The sequence below is a fragment of the Phascolarctos cinereus genome, unplaced genomic scaffold (assembly GCF_003287225.1).
Source record: "Phascolarctos cinereus isolate Bilbo 61053 unplaced genomic scaffold, phaCin_HiC Scaffold_2;HRSCAF=192, whole genome shotgun sequence".
Lineage (NCBI taxonomy): Eukaryota > Metazoa > Chordata > Mammalia > Diprotodontia > Phascolarctidae > Phascolarctos > Phascolarctos cinereus.
Window position 1 is genome coordinate 134,799,479 of NW_027555625.1, and position 23,491 is coordinate 134,822,969.

General features: G+C 37.8%; 1 protein-coding gene across 1 annotated transcript in view; it reads right to left on the reverse strand.

Moving 5' to 3' along the window:
* Positions 1-19,356: 19,356 nt before the first annotated feature.
* The window catches only part of KAT6A (lysine acetyltransferase 6A), a 154,015-nt gene continuing 149,880 nt past the window's right edge, over positions 19,357-23,491 (reverse strand). The window contains 1 exon segment of the mRNA XM_020969560.2: positions 19,357-23,491. This exon segment is cut by the window's right edge and continues 1,167 nt beyond it. Within this exon segment, the coding sequence (XP_020825219.1) occupies positions 22,020-23,491 (1,472 nt within the window). The 3' untranslated portion in view covers positions 19,357-22,019.

Sequence of the window (23,491 nt, forward strand, 5' to 3'; positions counted from 1 at the left end):
GTGGAGAGAGACTTGAAGCAGAAAGCTACAATAGTCCAGGTGAGATGATGAGGGCTTGCAGTAGTAGTAGGGTGGTAGCTGTGTCAGAGGACAGTAGGGAGTAAATACAAGAGATGTTTCAAAGGTAAGGTGAGAGGATTTGGTAATAGATTGACTATAATGGTGGGGGAAGGGGGGGGGGGAAAGGGAGAGAGGTGAGTGAATGTGAGGAGTTGAAGATGAAACCATGGTTGTGAGCCTTTAACAAAACTGGAAAATTATAAAGAAGGGAGTATTTTGTGGGAAAGATAAGAAGTTCAGTTTTAGACATAGTGAGTTTTAAACATCCAGAACATCTAGTCTGAGATGTCCAATAGGCAGTTAGACATGTGAGATTGGTGGTCAGCAGGTCAGGGACCTGCACAGAGATAATAGTAGAATCCATGGGAGCAGATAAGATCACCTAGCCTCTTGGCTTCCCCACAGAATATGATGTCAGCCAGCAGCAGAGAATGAATCAATTGGCAACCTTGACTCTCCTTTTTCGTTTCCTTCTCTCTAGCGTAGACTTTTTAAAAAAGATTTTTTCATTGATAATCTTTTGCTTTTTACATCACCTAAATTCTGAGTATCCTTTCCTCTCTCCCCTCCCTGAGAGCCATTCTACATTTTTTTTTAAAGAAAGGAAAAGAGGAAGAAGGGTAAAATCAGCAAAACTGATCAATAGAGCAAAAAAAGACAGAACATATATATAATGTTCCACCCCCACGGATTTCCTATTTCTTCAGATGAGTGGGAAATTGGTGTTTCTTATCTCTTTTTGGAGCCATGCTTGTCCTCTGTAAATCCTCAAAATCCACTTTTGATTGTTACATGATGGTTATTGTCATTGTTTATTTTTTTCTTGCCTGTGCTTCCTTCACTCTACAACAGCTCATGCAAGTCTTTCCATGCATCTTTGCATTCATCATATTTGTCCTTTCTTATTGTGTGGTTATATTGTATTATATTCTTGAATCACCATTTGTTTAGCCATTCTCTCAATATCTTCACTAATTCCCTAAGATTTTCTAAGTAAACCATCACATCATTAGCAAATGAGGATAGTTTTATCTCTTCATTACCTACCTTTACACCTTGAGTTTTTTCCTTCTATCTTATTGCTATTATTAGCATTTCTAGAATTATGTTAAATAATAACAGAAAGAGTCGATAATTTTGCTTTATTCCTGTATCTATTGGGAAAGCTTCTAGTATGTCCCTTTGATTTTAGACAGGTACTTTTTAAAATATATTTTTAAAAGTCCCTCTATGCATATGCTTTCTAGGATTTTTAGCATGAATAAGTATTGGACTTGGTCAAAAGTTTTTTCTGCTTCTACTAATATAATCGTGTGATTTGGAATGTTTTTATTTTTAATATGATAATTTTTATTGTTTTTTTTAATGTCAGACATCTTGCAGCTCTGGTATAAATATAATTCAGTCATAATGAATAATGATGAATTGGATGAATTGCTGTACTCTAACAGGATTTTGTTTAAAATTTTTGAATCAACATTCATTAATGAATATATATCTTTATCAATATATCACTATCACTAATTGTATTGGTCTATAGTTCTATTTCTGTGCTTTGTCTTTCCCTAGTTTAGCTATTAGTACAATATTTGTCTCATATAAGGGGTCTGGTAGAGTGTTCTTTCTCAACTTTTGAGATTAATTTGTGTGGTACCGGTATAAGTTGTTCTTTTAATGTTTGAGAGAATTCTCTTGTAAATCCAGCAGGATCAGGAATTTTTTTTTCTTGAATTCTTTAAAGTAAGTTCTATTTCCTTTTCTGTGATTGTATTAAGGTCTCTCTTTGGTCTTTTGTTTGGGGGGGCATTTTCTATTTTTAAGCTATTTTATTTCTTTTGTGTTCTGTTTTGTTAGCACATAAGTGGGCATAGTAGGTTCTGATGATTCTTTTCATTTCTTGTGGTTTTTCTGTGATTTTACCTTACTAATTTGCTATTTTGTTGAGTTAATTTTTTACCCTCTCTTAAAAATAAAATTGACTAAAGATTTACATTTTGTTAGTCTTTTCAAAAAACCAGCTTTTAGTTTTATTTGTCATTTCCAGTCTTTTTGGCTTCCAGTTTATCTATTTCTCATCTAATTTTCAATATTTCTTCTGTGCTTATTTTGGGTTTATATGTTGCCTATCTAATTTTTAAAATGCACATTTAGCTTGTTAAGCCTTTCCTTTTCTATTTTGTTAATATATGTTTGTAGATATCTTATTTTCCCCCTTAGAACTACTTTACTGCATCCCAGAAAATTTGGGTATGTTGTTTAATCATTATCATTTTTTTAGATAATTATTAAGCATTTCTATGATTTGTTCATTGCTCACTAATGACTTAGGATTTCATTATTTGGCATATTGTTTCACTATTATAATTTTCTTTAAGATAATTAGTAATTATTTCTATGATTTGTTCTTTGAACACTCGTTATTTAGGATTTCACCTAATCTACATTTGGGTCTGAGTCTTGTTTGTGATCCCTGAACTGATTACTATTTCTATTGCATGATGATCCGTAAAGGATTTGTTTGCCATTTCTGCCTTCCTATATTTATTTGCCATATCTCTGTGCCCTAATACATGGACAATTTTTGTAAAAATTCCATGTGGAGCTAAGAATTATGTATACTTTAGCAGTCCCATTGAGAAGATCCCATAAGTCTTATAACTCTAGTTTCTCAAGCAATATGTTCAATTTCATATTTTCTCTTTTATTTATCTTTCTGTTATTCTTGCAATCTGGCTTCTGACTTCATCATTCATATGAAACTTCTCTCTTCAAAGTTGCCAATAATCTCTTAATTGCTAAATCTAACAGCCTTTTCTCAATCAGCAGCTTTTGACATTGCCAATCACCCTCTTCTTCAGGATATTCTCCTCTTTCTAGGTATTCATGACACTCCACTCTCTCTTGGATCTCCTCCTACCTGTCTGACCATTCCTTCTTCTGTCTCCTTTACTGAATCTTTATTCATATCTTGGTGCTGTACCCCCAAGGCACTGTCCTGGGCTTTCTTCTCTTCTCCATCTAAAGAATTTCATTTGGTGATCTCCTCAGCTCCCATGGTTTTAATTGTCATCTCTATGCAGATGACTCTCAGATGTTCTTGTATAGCCACTAGAATTCAGTGAAAAAGAGATGAAATGGCCAGACTTGTAATTAAGGAAAATCAATTTGACAGTTGAGTAGAGGATGTATTGGAGTAGGAAAAGGCTTGAGGCAGGGGGACCAACCTATTGTAATAGTATATTAACAGCTATTGCAACAGTCCAGGTGTGAGGTGATGAGGTGAGGCACCAGAGTGGTTGCAGTGTCAGAGGAGAGAAGGGTGCGTACATGAAAGTTGTTAGGAAGGTAGAAACTACTGTTGTTGTTCAATCATTTTTCTTCATGACCCCATAGACCATAATATCCATGGCATTTTCTTGACAAAGATACTAGAGTGGTTTGCCATTTCCTTCTCCGGTGGATTAAAGCATATAGATGTTAAGTACTTACCCAGAGTCACACAGCTAGTAAGTGTCTGAGATCAGATTTAAACTCCTGACTCCAGACCCAGTACTCTATCCACTGAGCCATCTAGCTGCCCCAATAAATCATAGGATGTGACAACTGTTTGGATATATGGGGTGAGAGAGCATGAGGAGTTGAGGATAACACCTAGGTTTTGAACCTGGGTGACTAGGAGGATGGTGGAACCCTTGACAATAATAAGGAAATTGGGAAGAAGGAAGAATTTTGAGGGAAAGATAATGAGTTCAGTATTGTACATGTTAAGTTTAAGATATTTAAGGGGTATCCAGTTTGAGATAGGTAGTGGGGGAAAAGAGACTGGAGATCAGGAGAAGGGTTAGTGTTGGAAAAATAGAGCTGAGAGTCATCTGCATAGATAATTAAAACCATGGGAGCTGATGATATCACCAAATGAAATACATACATAATAGAGAAGAGAAGAGGGTTCAGGACAGAGCATTAAGGGACCCCTGTGCTTAGCACTGTGACATGGACGAAAATCCAGTAAAGGAGATAGAGAATGGGTCGCCAGACAGGTAGGAGGAGAACTAGGAGAGAGAATCCAGGAGAATTAGTGCCAAAGGCAGCAAAGAGGTCAAGAAAGTTGAGGAAGCTTTGTCCTGGGTCCTCTCCTCTTCTCACTCTATACTTTCTCACTTGGTGATCTCACCAACTTTCATGGGTTCAATTATCATCTCTATTCAGATGATTCTCAGATCTGCTTATCCAGCTCTAACTTCTGTCCTCACAACTCCAATTGCCTATTGAACATCTTGAACTGGATATCCAATAGATAATCTCAAACTCGACATGCATCAAACAGAACTCAACTGGACATCTAATAGCTCAAACTTGACATGCATAAATCAGAACTTAACTGGACATCCAATAGATATCTCAAACTCGACATGCATAAAACAGAACTCAAGGCTTCCCCTCTTCCCAACTTCCCTATTACTCTCAAGGGCACCACTATCCCAGGCTCACAATCCTAGTGTCATCCTCAAGTCCTCTCACTCAACCCCAAATCCAATCTCCTTTCACAACAGCTCTTGTATATGTCCTCTTCTCTGCACTCACACAGCTGCCATCTTGGTGCAGGCCCTCACTTCACAAGTGGAACTATTGCACTAGCTGCTGGTGGGTCTCCTTGACTCAAGACCCTCCCCACTCTAGTTCATCCTCCACTCAGCTGCCAAAATGATTTCCCTAAAGCCAAGTTACCTCTCCCTTCTTCTGGACTCACTAAACTCCAGTGGCTCTCTGTTACTTCTAAGATCAAATATAAAATGTATATAAATATAATTTTTTGACTTATAAAGTATGCTTTTAGCTTTATTTCAGTCTTTTAAAACAAGAATGTTTAGAAAAATCAAGTTAAACATATTAACACTTCTTAAAATTTTTGGCATCATAGTGCCCAAGTTCCAAATAATACTAGCTATATCAATGTAAAAAGGCATGAAAGATATCAAATTATCAGTGCAAGTAACACACTGAAAAGGTAAAATAAATGCCCAAACATTTTGAAGTTGGGATCTAGACTGTCAAGGTCAAGGCTGAAAAACTCTCAGCAATGTTCACTGTTTTAGATCAGTGCATATCTTCTCCTCGTTTTCCCTAAAATAAATCTTTGATTTGGCTGTTATAGGTCAACCTATTTAATCACATCCAAAAAGTTTGAAATTTCAGTCAGCAGAATTGCTACACATACAGAAATACTTCATTTAATATGGAAGGATTCACAGCTTAGCCCAACATGTACATTGCACTAAACCTCAGTGACAACATGGAGCAAACATACATAAATTTGCACAGTTCGAGTTTCCAAAAAGCCTTTCAATTTTTGTTTATGCTTATGTCCTCAACTTTCAATGAAACAAGGTGTTATCCTATCATTTTTATGGTGGAGTTTATTTGCTACTCTAAGGAAGAATTTCAGATGCCAAATTTGAAGGGTTAAAAATAGGAGGATTTTACTTTCCCAATATATTTGCTAACCAAGATTAACTAATGTCAAACTATCAACTTTTCCCCCAGGTGAAGCCCTCCAAGAAATATCAATTCTAATAAGCTCCCAAAATCACACACACACACACGCACACACACACACACACACACACACACACACACACACACACACACAACCACTCAGCCTTTTCTCTTCCTCCCTTAGGATGGCTGAGACACTGAAGTCAGCATCATTTTAGGCATGAGTCATTCAAAGTAACAAACTGAAGAATGACCAAAAACAAATTTTTATTTTTACAACTAAATAAACGTAATTCAGTTTTCCTCCCAAAGTAACATGCTATAAATAAGCAAACTAAACCTGGGTACTGATGTATATGCACTCCTTAGATGTCTCACTGGGCTTAGTTACAGAAGACCACTCACAATAAAGAGACATTTTGAGTACAAAGTGTAGCATGATGTTAAGCGATTTTAGCTTTGATGCATACATGTTGCACTTTGGCTGAAAATGCAAAGAAATTTGAAGCATTACATTGTAAGTTCAGTTGCACTGTTTAAAATGGCATCAGTATCAATGTCATCATCCTTGCTATCAGCAGACTTCACAGTTTCAACTTTAGGAATGCCAGCAGTCTTAGCTGCCATGACCTTCTCCACTCCAGTCCATCCTCCACTCAGCTGCCAAAGTGATTTCCCTAATGCCATGTTACCTCTCCTTTCCCCTGGACTCACTAAATTCCAGTGGGTCTCTGTTACCACCAGGATCAAATATAAAATTCTTCATGGTTTTCAAAGCTTATCACAACCTAACTCCTTCCCATTCTTCTTACCCTTAAAAAAAAAAATAAAACAGGTCCTCATACTCTGTGATCCAGTGATACTGGCCCATTCCTTACACACAAAAACTCCAATTTTCCATTTCATGTCTTTTCACTGACATCCCCCATGTCTAGAATGTCCTCGTTGTGCTGGGCATTTTTAAGTCTCAGCTGAAGTCCTACCTTCTGAAAGAAGCTTTCTCTGGTTCTCCTTTCAGTCCCCAACCACTAGTGCTTGCCTTCTGAGATTAGATCCCATTTATACTGCACATATCTATTATGTACATATTGTTTGCATGTTGTCTCCCCCACTAGAATGTAAGCTGCTAGAGGACAGGAACTGTTTTTTTTGCCTTTCATGATGCTTAGCACATAAGGATGCATTTAATAAATGCTTTTGACTTTACTTGACTGATAGTACTATGTATTGATGCCATATTAATTACTCTATGCCATAATTAAGTACGCTTGTTTTATTGTTTTCTAGATATGCTCCCTTTATATTGGTATTCTGCTTATCTTGCATCATTTTTTATTTTGTCATATCATTTATTTTTTATCATTATTTATTTTTATTTATATTATTACTTTCATTTATTATTATATTGTATATGATATATATTATTTATTACATTGTATCATTTTCAATTGTGCCTAGTTTTGCTGTTAGCTCTGAACATAACTTTTATTTCGCTTATTTTGTTGTTTTGTAGGTCTACTTCATTATGGCTTAAGTTTGTTTGCTGTTATTCAATGAGTTTAGCATAACTTGGATCTGTAGCCACTGAAGAACCTGCCAAGGGATGCTTGCCCTATTATGTCTGTTCTGTATGTGTTCGGGGCGTATTTGCTGGGCTTTAAGGTGATTACCGAGGATACTAAGTTAATCCTTCTTGTTCTCTTATGCACTGATGTGTACTTGATGCTACAATTGGTGTCAGGCTTGATGATTCCAGATGCCAAGGGTGCTACAGCTGATTTTGCAAGGGATTGCAAGGATTCAATTTTCCAGGCAAAGAGGTCTGGTTTTTCTTTTTTTGGGGGGGGTTATTTCTAGCTGTCCCCAAGCCCCCCAGGAGAGTTCTAAGCCTGTTTTTGGAGTTATGATAGGACTAGAGTTTCTTTCTCTTAAAGAGGAAGTTTGCATATTCCTTTTAACTTTTGCTAGCTCTGATTATTCCAATTTTTTTAATGTTTTTGTTTTCTCTCTTTGTATGGGATGTGGCAGCTAGATGACACAGGGGACACAGTGCCAGGCCTAGAGTCAGGAAGGCTCTCTTTCTGAGTTCAAATCTGGTCTCAAATACTTTCTAGCTGTGTGACCATGGGCAAGTCACTTAAAGCCTCAGTTTCTTCACCTATAAAATGAGCTAGAGAAGGAAATGGCAAACCATTCCAGCATCTGTGCCAAAAAACCACCAAATGGGGTAATGGAGAGTTGGACATGACTGAAAACAACTGAACAACAACATTTGTATGGGTCATGACAAGCCCTTTTGAGTACTAAGCAAATTCTAATATCTGATAAGTTTTGTAAAATGCGCTTTGTTGAATTGGTACAATGCTATATTGGGAGGTAATTGTGATTTCTACCTGTCAGTTTAGTAGACTGTAAGATTTGTGCCGCAGGGACTTTTCTCATATTCCTAAATCCCAGAACTGAGGAAGTTATTTTTAAAAAGGACAATGCTTGGAAAGGTACTATATGCATGAAAATATTTATAGCAGCTCTTTTTGTGCTGGCAAAAAAAAAATTGGCAACCACCTGGAAACTAAGGAGATGGCCATTATTAGGGAATAGCTGAACAAATTGTGGTATATGAAAGGGAAAGAATACTACTGTGCTGCAAGAAATAGGGAAATAGATGATGTCAAGAGCCATGGAAAGGCATGCTTGAACTGATGCCAGGTCAAGTGAGTACAATCAGAAAACAATTTATATTATAACAGCAATATTACTTTTTTTTTAAATTCTGAAGACTTTTTATAAACTGATGAAGAATGAAATGAGCAGAACCAGGAGAACAATTTATACAATAACAGTGTAAGGACTAACAACTTTGGAAACTGTAAGAACTCTAATTAACACAATGACCAGTCATGATTCCAGAAGACTAATTATGAAGCATTCAATTCCCTCCTGACAGAGAGGTGAGGAATTTAGGGTACAGAATGAAGCATATATATTTTTTAACATAACCAATGATGGAATTTGCCTTGCTTGACTCTGAATAATTGTTTTGAGGAATTTGTTTTCCTTTTCAATGGAGTAGGGGTAGAAGGGAGATAAAATAGATTTCTGTTAATTAAAAACAAAATGGCAATGCTTATACCTCCCAAGAAATCCAGAGGACTGTTCTAGAGTGGGAACTTAGAAAATGGGCCACTATCAATTTGTTGGGGCAAGAAACACTCATGTTCCTCCTCCCTTTCACTGCCAAACTCCTAGAAGGAATCATCTCTACCTCTGCATTTGACCACTTGCTCCTCAGTTCCTTCCAATTTGGCTTCTATCCACATAACTTGATTGAAAGTGTGCTCTCAAAAGTTACCAATCATCTCTTAATTGCTAAATCTGGCCTCTTCCCAGTCCTCATCCTCCTTGGCCTCTGCAGATTGACCACCAGTCTTCTTGGATACTTTCCTCCATTGGATTTCATGACACTGATCTTCCTTAGTTCCTCTCCTCTTATATGACCACTCCTCCTTAGCATCCTTTGATAATCATCATCCACCTCCTGTCTCCTTAGCTTGGGCCTTCTTCTCCCTACATATATTCACAAAATCTTTTACAGATCTCATCCCCCAATCATCTCTATGCTGATTATTCCCAAATTTATATATTCAATTCTAAACTCTCCTCTAGATTTCAACCACATGTTATCAACTTCCTACTGGATTATTCCACTTGGATATAGGTATCTCAAACTCAACACGTCTGAAATGGAACAAATTCTCTTCCCTACTAACTTCTTCTCAAATTTCCCTGGTTCTGGGGGGGGAGGGGGTACAACTATCCTTCCAATTACCTGAAACCTCAGAAACATACCAGACTCCTTCTCCTGCCCTGCCACTCCACCCCTTCCCCCCATATACAACCAATCCTGTTGATTCTACCTCCATAAGACTGATGGAACTACTCATACCACCACCGGCCTACTGTTAATGCTCTCATCACCTCCTGCTAATCTCCCCTCTCCAACTCATGCTCCACACAGCTCCTCCTTAAGCACAAATATGTTCATAATATTTATTATATTATTGATTAGGATTATTCACAAGCAACCCCAAGTTCAGAAACCTATGGCTCTCAATTACCAGTAAGATAAAATGCAACTTCCTTCCTTAGTCTGGAATGGAAGGTCATCTACAACCTGGCTCCCACCTACCTTGGCAGATTAGTTTCTGGGCAGCTAGGTGGTGCAGTGGATAGAGTGCCAGGCCTGGAGTCAGGAAGACCCATTTTCCTGAGTTCAAATCTGGCCACATTTACTAGCTGTGTGACCCTTGGCAAATCACTTTACCCTGTTTGCCTCAGTTTCCTCATCTATAAAATGAACTGGAAAAGGAAATGCCAAACCACTCCAGTATCTTTGCCAAGTAAACCCCAAATGAGGTCAGGAAGAATCAGACACAACTGAAAACAACTCAACACCTTACCTTACATTACTACCAGACTGAACTATTAGCTGTGCCCCTCAGCTGAGTATACTGTCCTCATCCTTCTTTGTGTCTTTGCACAGATTACTCACCTCATTTCTGTCTCAGAAGTGTTTTCTTCCTTCAGAACTCAATTCAGTTGCCATCTCTTCTGGTCCCTCCATTTCTTAGGGAATGTGGACTCCTTAATTTTCATTAATATTTTGATTGCATATTGTATCTCCCTTTCCTGGTAGATTATAAGGTCATTGAAAGGATGGTCTTGTTTTTGTCTTTGCAAACTCTTGGCCTAGCAAAAGGCTACGCACATGGCAAGCATTTCTCAAATGTCAGCTGAATCTCTCCTGCTTCTCACACTTACCTAACCTCTGTGACTTTGGGCAAGTCCCAGCCTTTCTAGCCCTCAGTTTTCTCATCCAGCTCTAAATTTATGATCCCATGATCCTCTGGGGACCAAATCTGGTATTCAAACATCAGTCATCTAACTATAAAATCTAGGGCTCATTTCGCTATTACCATGGCTTCCTCCCTTCCAAAATGAGAGCTTAAAGAGTTGTCATTGGCTTATAGTCACAGTGTAGACAGAGGTTCCCAAATTTATTTGGCCTAGTGCCTCCTTTTTAAAAAAAAATTATTCAGTGCCCTCCTGGAAATCTACTTTCTTTAACATTTTTTAAAAATTTGCATCATTTCAAAAAAACAATTTTTTAATGATGCATCTTAAATTTAATAATTTATTGTAAATTTGTAGGGTTTTTCCTGCATTGAAATTTTGATGAGGCAGTATTATGTCATGTAACCATATAGTATTGTATTGTAAACAAATCATTACAGGCACATATTCCTGCAGATGCATGCTAGACTTCCTGACAATGCGTGCGTGACACACTCACCTGTCAACACTTGCTTGTTAAGACCTGTTGGCAGACTTGACCACTGAGGAGCTATAACTTATATTTTGTGTATTTATTTGGAAAAGAATGTAATCACTATAACTTTAACTCTGTTACACAACAGTTGAGACTTGTACAGTTTTTCAAAAATTTTCTTCTTCTCTTTCCTTTAGCTTCCACTGCCTCCTTGTTTTTATTCAACGCCCCTCACCTACAAATTACAATAACAATTACAACTGAATTATGCTGATAGTTTTCTTAATATTGAACCAACCCTGCATTCCTGGTATAAATCCTACCTGGTCATAGTGTATTATTCTTGTGATAAGTTGCTGCAATCTGTTTGCTAGTATTTTGTTTAAAATTTTTGCATCTATATTCATTAGAGAAATTGGTCTATAATTTTTTTTCTCTATTTTGACTCTTCCTGGTTTAGGCATCAACACCATATTTGTATCATAAAAAGAATTTGGTAAGACTCCTTCTTCACCTATTTTCCCAAATAGTCTATATGATATTGGAATTAATTGTTCTTTAAATGTTTGATAGAATTCGCATGTAAATCCATCTGGCCCTGGAGATTTTTTCCTAGGGAGTACATCAACGGCTTGTTCAATTTCTTTTTCTGAGATGGGGTTATTTAAGTATTTTATTTCCTCTTCGGTTAATCTGGGCAATTTATATTTTTGTAAATATGTATCCATTTCACTAAGATTGTCAAATTTGTTGGCATATAGTTGGGCAAAATAATTCCTAATTATTGTTTTAATTTCCTCTTCCTTGGTGGTAGCTTCGCCCTTTTCATTCTTGATACTAGTAATTTGGTTTTCTTCTTTTTTTTAATTAAATTAACCAAAGGTTTATCTATTTCATTGGTTTTTTCATAAAACCAGCTCTTAGTTTTATTTATTAGTTTAATAGTTTTCTTAATTTCAATTTTACTAATTTTTCCTTTGGCTTTCAATATTTCTAATTTAGTGTTTAGTTGAGGATTTTTAAGCTGTTCTTTTTCTACTTTTTTTAGTTGTATGCCCAATTCATTAACTCCTCTTTTTCTATTTTATTTATGTAAGCATTTAGAGATATAAAACTTCCCCTAAGAACTGCTTTTGTTGCACGTCGTAAGTTTTGGTATGTTGTCTCATTATTGTCATTCTCTTGAATGAAATTATTGATTGTTTCTATGATTTGTTGTTTGACCCAATCACTTTTTAGGATTAGATTATTTAGTTTCCAATTATTTTTTAGTCTATCTTTCCATGGCCCTTTATTACATATAATTTTTATTGCATCATGATCTGAAAAGGATGCATTTAATATTTCTGCCTTTCTGCATTGGATTGTGAGGTTTTTATGTCCTAGTACATGGTCAATTTTTGTGTATGTGCCATGTACCACTGAGAAAAAAGTATATTCCTTTCTAACCCATTCAGTTTTCTCCAGAGGTCTATCATACCTAACTTTTCTAATGTTCTATTCACTTCCTTAACTTCTTTCTTGTTTATTTTGTGGTTACAAACAATTACAACTGAGACTACTACCCCACCCCCATCATTCCAGCACCCCCAGGGGATAGTATCACCCACTTTGGGAGCCCATGGTAGAGTCACTTAATCAGAGAGAGCTGGCAACATGAGAAATTAGAGTGGCCTTCTTACCTGCAACCACCTTCAAAAAAAATTACTTTTTAGCCCTTTAAACTGTTTAAAATTTACATCAGATAAATTATGTGTCACATTCACTAGTTTTTAGATTTTAAACTTCAAACCAAGAAGCTTTTAGAATTGTTATAGTGCTTTAAATGGGCTTGTTCTCTGCATTTTGAATTAATTATCATCTAGACTGAGCCAGGACTTCTTAACCTTTTTTGTAACAATCTGGTGAAGTCTATAGACTCTTTTTCAGAATAATGTTTTTAAATGGGTAAATAAAATGCATAGGCTTACAAAGAAAACCAATTATACTGAAATATAATAAAACAGTTTTTGTTCAGCTGTGTCCAACTCTTCATGATCCCATTTGGGGTTTTCTTGGCAAAGATACCGAAGTGGTAGGCCATTTCCTTCTCCAGCGTATTTTACAGATGAGGAAACTGAAACAGACAGGGTGAAGTGACTTGCCCAGGGTCACACAGCTAGTAAGTATCTGAGGCCAGATTTGAACTTAGGAAGATGAGTCTTCTTGACTGCAGGCCTAGTACTCTAACCACTGTGCCATTAAAATAGTTACATATATTTATATATAATATATACACACATACATATACACATATACATCATATATGCATAAAGGTATACACATACATATGTTTTTTTAAGTTCACAGATCCCAGGTTAAGAAACCCTGTATTCTAGACCTATGAGTTGAAATCTTGCATCTCTGTTCTCAAAGAAATCACTATCAGTAAGATCTTCATCACGCCTACTGGTCTGTTTGGAAATGGTCTACCTTTTCTCCCTGGTTATTTGTCAGCCATGCCCGCCAAACTCTCTGGATATACTGCTCATCTCCTTCTCTTGCCCGGTGCCAGGCCACTGTGTCTCTTCCTACACATTTCCAAATGGTACTACAGCAGGAATGTCCCGCAGGGCCTTGAAACTCTCCTTTTTGCGCTATCTTCCTCCATTAGGCTGTGACATTGAGGACTTGCTTACATTTGTATCCCCAGCACTGAGCCCATAATCAGCACTTCATAAATGTTTTTTCAGTCAGTCATTCTTTAAAACAAAATACTTGCCCCTCCCCCCAAAAAACAAACTCATGGCTGTTTTTGAACATAGAGCACACCTTCCCACTAGACCCTTCACTTACCCAAACCTCCCTATTACTGTTGAGTGCACTGCCCCATCCTCCTGGTCACTTGAGTAAGAAATTGTAATGTCACCTCCACTCCTCAATATCATTAATAATAATGGCTAGCATTTATATAGCACCTTAAGACTTGCAAAGCACTTTACAAATATCACTTCACTTTATCCTTACAACAACCCTGGAAGGTAGGTGCTATTACTCTATTTTTCCAGATGGGGAAACTGAGGCAGACTGAGGTTTAACATTATACATCTAGTACCTCAGACTGGATTTGAACTCAGGTCCTCCTGACTCCAGGTCTAGCAATAGTTGTCTAGTCTTCTCAATCTGTTGCATCCATTTCCTTCTCTCTTCTCTGACACAGCCATCACCCTTATCACCTCTGCCCTGGACTATTACAGGTTCTGCTCTCCCTGCTCCAGGTCTCTCGTCACTTCAATTCATCTTCCACTCAGCTGCCAAAGTGATTTTCCTAAAGCATATGCCTGACCATGTCATCCCTTTTCTCAATAAACTCCTGGTTCCTTATTATTTCTAGGATCAATACACCAATCAATAAACATTTATTGAGTACCTATTAGATGTGCCAGGCACTGTGCTAAGCATTTAGGATCAAATAGAAAGTCTCTTAAAGCTTTTCACAATCTGGTCTCTTCCAGGTTTTCTACTCTTCTTACATTCTACTCCCTTCCATTTACTGTACGACAGCAGTCTAATTGCTGTTCTTTGAACAGCACACTACCTCAAACTCTGTTGTCTTGTACTGGCTTAACCCCATGCCTGGAATGCTCTCCCCTCTTATCTAAAATTCTTAGAATCCCTTGCCTTCCTCTGAGACTCAATTCAAGTGTTACCTTTGGCATGTCTCTCTCAGAACCACCCCTACCCAGCCCCATTGTTGTCCACTTGATGTTGTCTTCCATCTTCTCCGTATATATCTTGTATATGCCCACATAGTTACATGTCTACTCCCATTAGACTATTTTTGCCTTTCTTCTTATCCTGAGTTTAGCACAGCGTTAGCATGCAGTAAATACTTAATAAGTGGCTTATTGAAATTTATATTTTAATAACATTGTAAAAATGGACAATTCTGAAATTGTTCAAAAATTCAAATGGTTCAAGAAACCTGATCAACATAATGACCAACCATGATTACCGAGGACCTATGATAAAGATTGCTGCCTGCTGAGAAAGTTGATAGACTTGGAGTACAGAATGAGATACATATTTTTGGATATAGCCAAAATAGAAATTTGTTTTGCTTGACTATACATATTTGTTATAAGGGTTCAGTTTTTCTTTCTCCCTCTCTGCCCCAACCCTCAATCCAGCAAGATAAAAGGAAGAAAAAAAAATGAAGGTTTGAAAAAAATGAATTACAAATTTTTAAAAGTTAAAAGAATTTGCTTGTTGATTGACATACACAAACTGGTTCAGCTATCTTTACAGTGAATTAACTGGCCACAAATTATTTTTACCAACTGGCTTTTTTCTCAACTCAAACCCATTATTTGAACTGACTGGTTAATTTAGGTGTGACCATCTAACCTCACTGTATGTGCACACATAATATTTCACCAAGTCTTAGCACAAAGGTGTTTCATTCTACAGGACAGCAGGGCTATTTTTAAGCTGAGGATATTATTGAGATAGGCCTATAACAACCTCAAAATAACACATTTTAGCCATATTTAAAGCAGACATTGCAGTTTAAAAAATACTTTTTAAAACCTCTCTGGGCATGCTTCCTCATCTATAAATGAGAGGGTTAAACTTTGAGCTCTGCATAACTATGTTTTGAATAACTGAACCTGGGCACTTAGAATAGTCTGTTATTTCAACATTAATTAGAATGTCTATGAAGGCATAGAGACTCTAAGATGGCCCTCAGCTGTAATAGCACTATACCACCTCGCTAAAATGTGTGATTATAAAAAGTTTCAGAGAGCAAAAACCCTTTACCTCAATTCATCCCATTTCTTTGCTCATATTTACACCTAAATAGTCTAAAAATAGTCAGTTACTATATATACATGCATGTATGTGTATGAATTTTTACATACATACATGTGTATATATGTATATAGATAGATGTAAATATATACCATAAAAATGAACAAGTCATCCCAAAGTGCTCTCGAAGGCTGAAATCAGTGTTTAATGACTTATATTTAAAAAACTCAAAAAGTGCTCTCCTCAAAATAACTTTTGGTAATGACTCAAACATTTGAGGGAGAAGTGATTTCTGCTTATTTAGAAGCACATGAATTGCTCATCCACAACCTTCTTATTAAAATAATTTTCAGTGACTATCTCCACCTAGTGTTTTGAAAGATCAGAAAGCCAGCAGTGTATGCTTTTCTTATAAAAGAGAGGACTTTCCTCCAAGAGATATGGAACTACCTTTTGGAGATTACATTCTAGTTTGTACTTCTCAGTCTTCACACTATTTAGTATAGTAAGAAATCTTCATCACATACATTTTCTAGGCATTGGTTTAACAACACAAATCCATTGGGTCCATGATGCATTTATGTAATTAAGACCAAGTTATATAATAAACTCTTCCTCTACCTGCCTACATAAACACTTCAGTTAGCAAAAGAGCTTTTCATTAAGGACCCCCTTAAGAATTCTAGAGACAACCATATTGAAAAATATTCAATTCTGCATTGTCTATGGTTAGGAAGGTGGTCAAAAGTAAGGCTTGACATGACCTGTGTTGCTCATCTACGCCATGCTTTCATTAATTCAGACAAGCAAGAACTATACTACCTTATCCTGTGACAGCTAAAGATCAACAGAGGGCCGGCCATACACTAGTGAATCATTTGAACTTCCATGGTAGAAACTTTTCCAAAGGACCACATCCAATAATCAGCATTCACAAACAGTTACTTATATCAAACTAATCTTCCCTACATTGAATTTTCTAGTTTTTTATTGCTGTTCTATAAGAGAGGTATTTCATAATTTCTCTTTGGTCTATTCCTCCCCAGCTATCCCCATCAATGATTCATATCCACTACAAAAGAAATATATAGCAGGAAGAATAAGGGACTTTGGCAAAAGCCACTACAACACAGCCCAGGCTTGAATTTGCCCAATGCTGCCCCTATTTCTTTTTCTCCCAAGGGACTCAGGTTGCTTTCACATTATCTAACTGAGATTGACCGAACTTCAGTCAATCTCAGCAATCACTGGACAAAGGAAGTCAGGATATGTCCTAAACCATGGGATGGACACAGGTAGTTAACTCAATCTGAGTTTACTGATGTGAAATAGGACTAATGTCAAGCCTCATTTTAATCAGGTTTCCTTAATCACTATTAAGATTCATCTCATTTTCTGTTCCCATTCACTCCCTTCCAAGGACATGAATGAAATGGGCTTAGTAAAGATTATCCAGAATGGGTATATTGGACCCTTCCATAGATCTGTGATTTTATCACTGTGGGCATTCCCTCCAAACTGTGCAGGTAAGTACTATCCATGACAGCCCACAAATCCTCCAGTCGACCCACATGCAAGAACACCTTGCTTAGTTCTCATATGGATCAAGAGAATAGGCAGTAAATATGGGTGTGACTTTCTGAAAATTTTATGTATGTTAAGCTAAATTTTTGCAAAGCAAATTTTATTTTAGCTGTACCACATAAGTTTCTATTTAAAGACAATCAGTGAGGAACTCTTGTACATGGACAATCCTTTAATTAGGCTGCTTGACTTCTCTGTCTGGATGTCCCATAGGCATCTGAAACTCAAAATGAACAAAACCAAACTCATTCTTTTTTCCTCTTATCCTTCCACCTAACTTTTCCTATTTCCGTCAAGGGTGGCACCATCCTTCCAATCACCCACATTTACAACCTAGTCTTAACTCTTTACTCACTAAATATACACTCTCCACCATATAATCAATTGCCAAGTCTTGATGACTTCACATCATCAACATGCTCTCAAATCCACCCCCTTCTCTCAACTCCCAAACTCATTCCATTTCACCTAGGCTAATATGATGACTTAACTTACGGCTTCACTGCATCTGCTCTCTCCCTCCTGAAATCCGTCCTCTACACATCTACCAAATTTATAGATCTAAAGTATTATGTCAGGCCACAACATTTCTCTGCTCAAAAAGTGGCAGTGGCTCTCCATTGCCTTTAGGATAAAATACAAACCTCCAGCATTTAAAGACTTTTATGGTCTGGCTGTAGCCTATGTTTCCAAACTGATGATATTACTCTTCCTCACTGAATTAACCCAACTTGCTGTTCTCCACAGAAAACACTGTCCTCTCTGCTTTTGCACAAGCCGTTCACCAACCTGAAATGATCTCTTCACCCCCCTTCAAGATTCCACCCAAGTGCCACTGCTACCCCAGTGTATTATTTGTTCATGTATCCTGCATTTACTTATCTACAAACATGGAGGAAACTTCTAGTAAAATTAAAGCTTTTGGGGGTTCATTTCCCTCATCAGCCTCTAGCACAGGGCCTGGCACACAGTAGGTGTTTGTTACTTTTTTATATTGCATGTCCTAAATTCACATCTCTCTGTAGCAGTGGTAGCCAGAATGATCTGCAATTTTACTCAATACTAACCAAAAAAGAACTTATCACCAGTAAAACTACCAATGCCCAAGTTCACATTATTAATGCTTAAGCCATTATGAGTAAAATTTAACATTTAACAATTTTTCCTCAACTGCCTAATTTCATATCACTTACAAGTACTTATTTCTATCCTAGTGCCACTTGTAGTTTAGGGGAAAGAGCACTGGATACGATAACAACAAATTGGTTTCAAGTCCGGTGTCCCTCCATTTATTAATGCGACCTTGACCAGGTATCTCTAGATCTTAGTTCATTTGGAAATGGAAATAACACACTACCGATGTCAAATCAGTTATTGAAGGAAATCCATTTAGATGATATAAAGTATTTTGCAAACTGTAAAGGGTTCCTATCATTAATTCTAATTGTTTTAAAGGGAAAACGGGAAATATGCATGCTAGTTTGGCTTCAGGGCAGGGGAAAAGTAACAACTACTAAATAGTTCCCAATACATAGTAAATGTCTAATAAATGTTAGCTGATTAATTGTAAGCTCTTTGGCAGTAGTGTCTATATTCTATCTAACTACGCATTTTCTGATGCATGGCATTCTGGCCTAAAAAGTTTCACAGAAAATGGCAAATTACCATAGATCGTATAATCAGTTAAAAATTTGAGAAGCAATAGCTGATAAATTTTTCATCTTTACAAGAATGAAAATGATTTTTTTTGATAGGATTAGAATACTGATTTCTTTTTCCCCTCTACATTAAGTGTAAGAAATGTCTGAGACAGTCACTTTACTCAGTTCTCTGTTAAAAGTCCAGGACACTCCTGCAAAAAGGACTTCCCTCCAAACTCTGCCAACAAAATGCTACACAGTTTTCTAGTGAAAAGAAAAAAAAAACACAACTCTATGTCACTGGCCATTTAGACAGATATCTGAGTGAAAATGGGATTTCAAAACAAATTAAATGGGGCCCTTTTTACACATCTGCTATGTGAACAAAGCCGAACAATCACTGAACTAAAGATCCAAAACATTAGGGTAGGAAGAATTCCACAGGCAAGGCAGACATCCAAAATGGCTCAACATAATTTATTTTTTTATGTTAAAATGTACAGAGTTCTTTTGAAAGTACTTGCTAGAAAGGGAAAAAAAAGTGATATTACATACAAGGAGAGGAAGGGAGGCCAACTGGCCCAGGAGCGCATGACATGGAGAATTACAAAGGCATCTAGGCACCCCTTCCCCTTAGCTTACAAGTCACCATGAACAAAGTACAAAGAGGTTACAAAACAGGAAAAGCAAATATAAACAGACAGGAATAGACTTAGCTTCATTTGTACATGCGGCTTTTAGAGGCATCTGGAGCTCTATTCACACACTCTAGAGATCTCTTTAAAGAGAATTTTATCTTTCTTAAAATAGTTTTTAATATTCTACAACAAAGATAAAAAATTTTAAAGATGGAATGAAATGAAAAAGCTCTTATTTTAAAAGGCATCAAAGTCACTAACAGTGAGTTTTTTTTTTAATTTCTTTTAGAAGATTACCCAAGTTATCTTGCTAAAAATACATTTTTTTTTAAACAGAAGTGAAAAAATGACAGGTACCAATATTACTGTGTTGGATAATTTCTTTTATAATATAGAAAAGAACGTTTTTCTCTACAATAGTTCTACAGTCACAAAGAGGCTTGTGGAAAAGGGAGCTGCCCGATTGATTTTTTTTTTTTAAAGAAAGAAACCAAACCAAACACAACCGCAAACCAAAAGAAACTGAATTCACGGCCCTCCTTTCAACAGCTTCTCCTTCTGCCTTGACCCACCCTCCTCCCAATATACCTCCCATCCCACCCCCCACCCCAACCCAACCAGGAAGCAATGACACAGCTGAAGATGTAGGGAGGAGAGGGCAGCACAGTGCACTTTCTACATAGATGACTGGGAACTGGAACAGTATATACAGAGAAACCGGGTCCTACACAGCCTTGCACATGCTCAAAATTAATAAGATGTGGAATTCTGCCTTTTCTAGCTAACACTTAATTGGGAAAATCAATTTAAGTGCATCTGGAGAAAAAAAACCCCAATAATCTGTGCATTTGAAAATTTTTAATGCCTAATTAGTAGTTTTAAAATTTTATTTATATAAAATATACAAATACAGGAGATAACATGCTTATGAGTATTTCATTAAGCAGTATTTCCCCCTTTTGGATATGTGACTGCATATACCAAGTAGTATAGCAGTTTCCATCTTTTTTGCTGATGGAAAATGTCTCTTTTTCTACCCCAGAAGGGAGTATCAGGAAAATATTGGAGAACTGATTGCACAAGGGGAAGGAGAATGGGGTTGGAATAACAAAGTACTGAAATCCTGCTGACTAGACTCTGTGGAATTGTGCTGGTGGCCTGTCCTTCTTCTAGTCAACCACTCATAGGAGATGGGTTGATACACTCTGATTCACAGGGGATGAACTTAAAAAAAAAAAGGAATCTCAAAGGATACTGGGAAACTGGAGGTATGTGTTACTTGAACAGTTAGTTATACAACTCATGTCATAAATTCCCTTAGGAAACATAGACATTTCTCATTATTCTTTTCAAAATTAAATAAATAGTGACAAAGATTTTTCTTTTTTAATTCATTGAAATGTACAGTTTGTCCACTGATGCTTAGCGAATAACGTAGTTTAAAAAGAGGCAAACCACTGGAGACTGCTATTTGAATTCAGTCAGATTTGAAGGCTCAAGAATCAAGACCCTTAGCATTTCAAAGTACATACTAAAAAATAAGAATTCTGATGGACTATGAGATTTATGGCTGATTCACTTGGTGATTAAAAAATAAGAGGTCAATTTTGTCTTCTTGATGGCTAGCTGAACATCTATATTCATACAAAGACTAGATTTGGATTGCAGACAGCATTCCTCAGAGACACTGCTGTTAGATGAGACTTAGAGAATTTTTTGTGTCTCTGAGAGCTGGATGAGAATATTAGAAAATTACATTATACTTGGCTTAAGCAAAACAAACATTCCAATGAAATTCATCTACAAAGAAAAAGATGTGGGAAAGGTTTCAAGAGGTGTGTGTGTAGGGAGAGGAGGGGATTTAAAGAGGAGAAATATTTCCTGCCTCACTTTAATAATAATAATAATATTAATAATAATAATAACAATAAGTTTAAGGAGTTTGGGTTGTTCTCCATGTCCCCTTCCGAGCCTCCCATAAGTGCCTCCTGCTGGAATGAAGTAGGAAATGAAAGGTTGGGTTTGGAGGGAAGGGTTTGCTTAACCCTCGAGATGTATAGCTAACACTTAAAAATGACAACATTGGGAGGTGCACACAGCAAGGGGGGAACATACATTTTAAAATAAAATAAAGATAAATTCACTTTTACACAAATTCTGTCCACATGGTATGTAAAGAAAGTAAGGCTCTTTTTAATTATGAAAAGATTTTGTGCATGGTTCCCCCCTCCCTAAATCCATTCTTAGACGAATTCTACTGTAAAATGTTTCAGGATTGTGAAGAAAACCAAAACCCAGAACAAAATGAACCAAAAAAAAAAAAGACCAGGCTTTCTAAAAAATAAAATAAACCAAAGAAAAATCCCTCTAAATCTACAGCAATATTTTAACTGGAAAAAGGTCCATTTTCTCTGGTTTGTCAGTATAAAAGGTTCCTTTATTTATATATATTTAAGTTTTTAAATTGCAAGTTCATCTTGCTCATCTTCTCATGTAAGGTCCATTAAGAGACTGCTTGGGCACGCCAGCAGTATTCATGTAGCTGTGATGGGAGGGGCCAGTGTACATCATGTTCCCATGAGGGTTTGGCTGCATAGGCTGCTGGGTATAGGCCTGGCTCCCCATCATTCCCATCTGCATCTGCATAGGATACTGTGCTGTCTGGTTCATGTAGGCAGGGTTACTATGGTAACTGCTGTTCATCATGGGCTGTGTCATTCGGTAACTGTTCATGGCATTCAAAGTGTTCATATTCATGGAATTGACATTATAGGGGGTCGTTGGCATTAAATTAACCCCCATGTTCATGCCACGCTGAACAGCTAATGCACGAGGGCCAGCCTGCATGGCAACTGCTGGCGGGCTGCGACCATAAAGCTGCTGCTGGTGAGCAGCTGCTGAGGGCAGTGGTGCTGATTTAGAACGGATGGAAATGTGCCCCTTGACTGGCATTTGCCCCTGCAACCTCTGAGTGTGGGGAATGCCAATGTTGGTGGCAGACATGTTGCACTGTAGCAGAGGTGATGTGAGGTTCATGGTAGTGGATGCCAGGTTTGGGGGTGGCGTCATGGTGGCTTGTGCTTGAGGGGCCCCAGCTAATGGATGAGATGGAGCTAGCTGAGCCAGTCCTGTGTTGGACAAAGAAACACTGGTTGCATAGGAAGTCACAGCAGGAGAATGGCTATAAGGCATGGCATGTGGGTCCATAATGGTGTTAGTCAGCTGCTGCAACTTAGCTAAACTGAAGGTGGCTGATGGTTGGGAGTAGCTGCTGGCACCAAAATCCCCTGGAATCCTTTCATAAATACTTATGTTCCCAGTGCTTCCGGACTCCGGTATTTCCATGATCATTGGGGCCGGGGTGAAGCTGTTATTCATACTACACTGTGACAGTGAAGGCTGCTGCTGGGGAGGTGGAGGGGGTTGAGGAGGCTGGGGCTGGGGCTGGGGCTGGGGCTGGGGCTGCTGCTGGGAGGGCGGCGGTGCTGGCTGCTGCTGCTGCTGCGGTGGCGGTGGTGGTGGCTGCTGCTGGTTACTCGGTGGCCTTTCCACCACACAGCTCTGAGGTGACTTGATGTTACAGTTGGTGGCAGGCTGCACATTGTTCTGCTGCATCATGCTACAGCTACCACCCATACTGGCCATCTGCTGAGTGACTACACAACTGCTCTGAGTGAGGCTGCTGGAGGAAGACAATCCTCCGTAAGAGCAACTGCTCTGGGAAGAGTTATTTCCACAAATGCTGCCACCCATCGTGGAATCATAGCTGCTGGGGTTCTCATAATTTTCTGTGGTGCTCTCAATGCTGCCCAGGTCACTGAAGCCACTGTCCACCACCTGCTGAGAGTGGTCTGACACCGAAGGCACATCCATCATGGGGCTGGTCTCCATGTTCTGCATAGAGGGTGCGGACAGGGATCCTTGTTCAGGGCTGATCTGGGTATAACCACTCT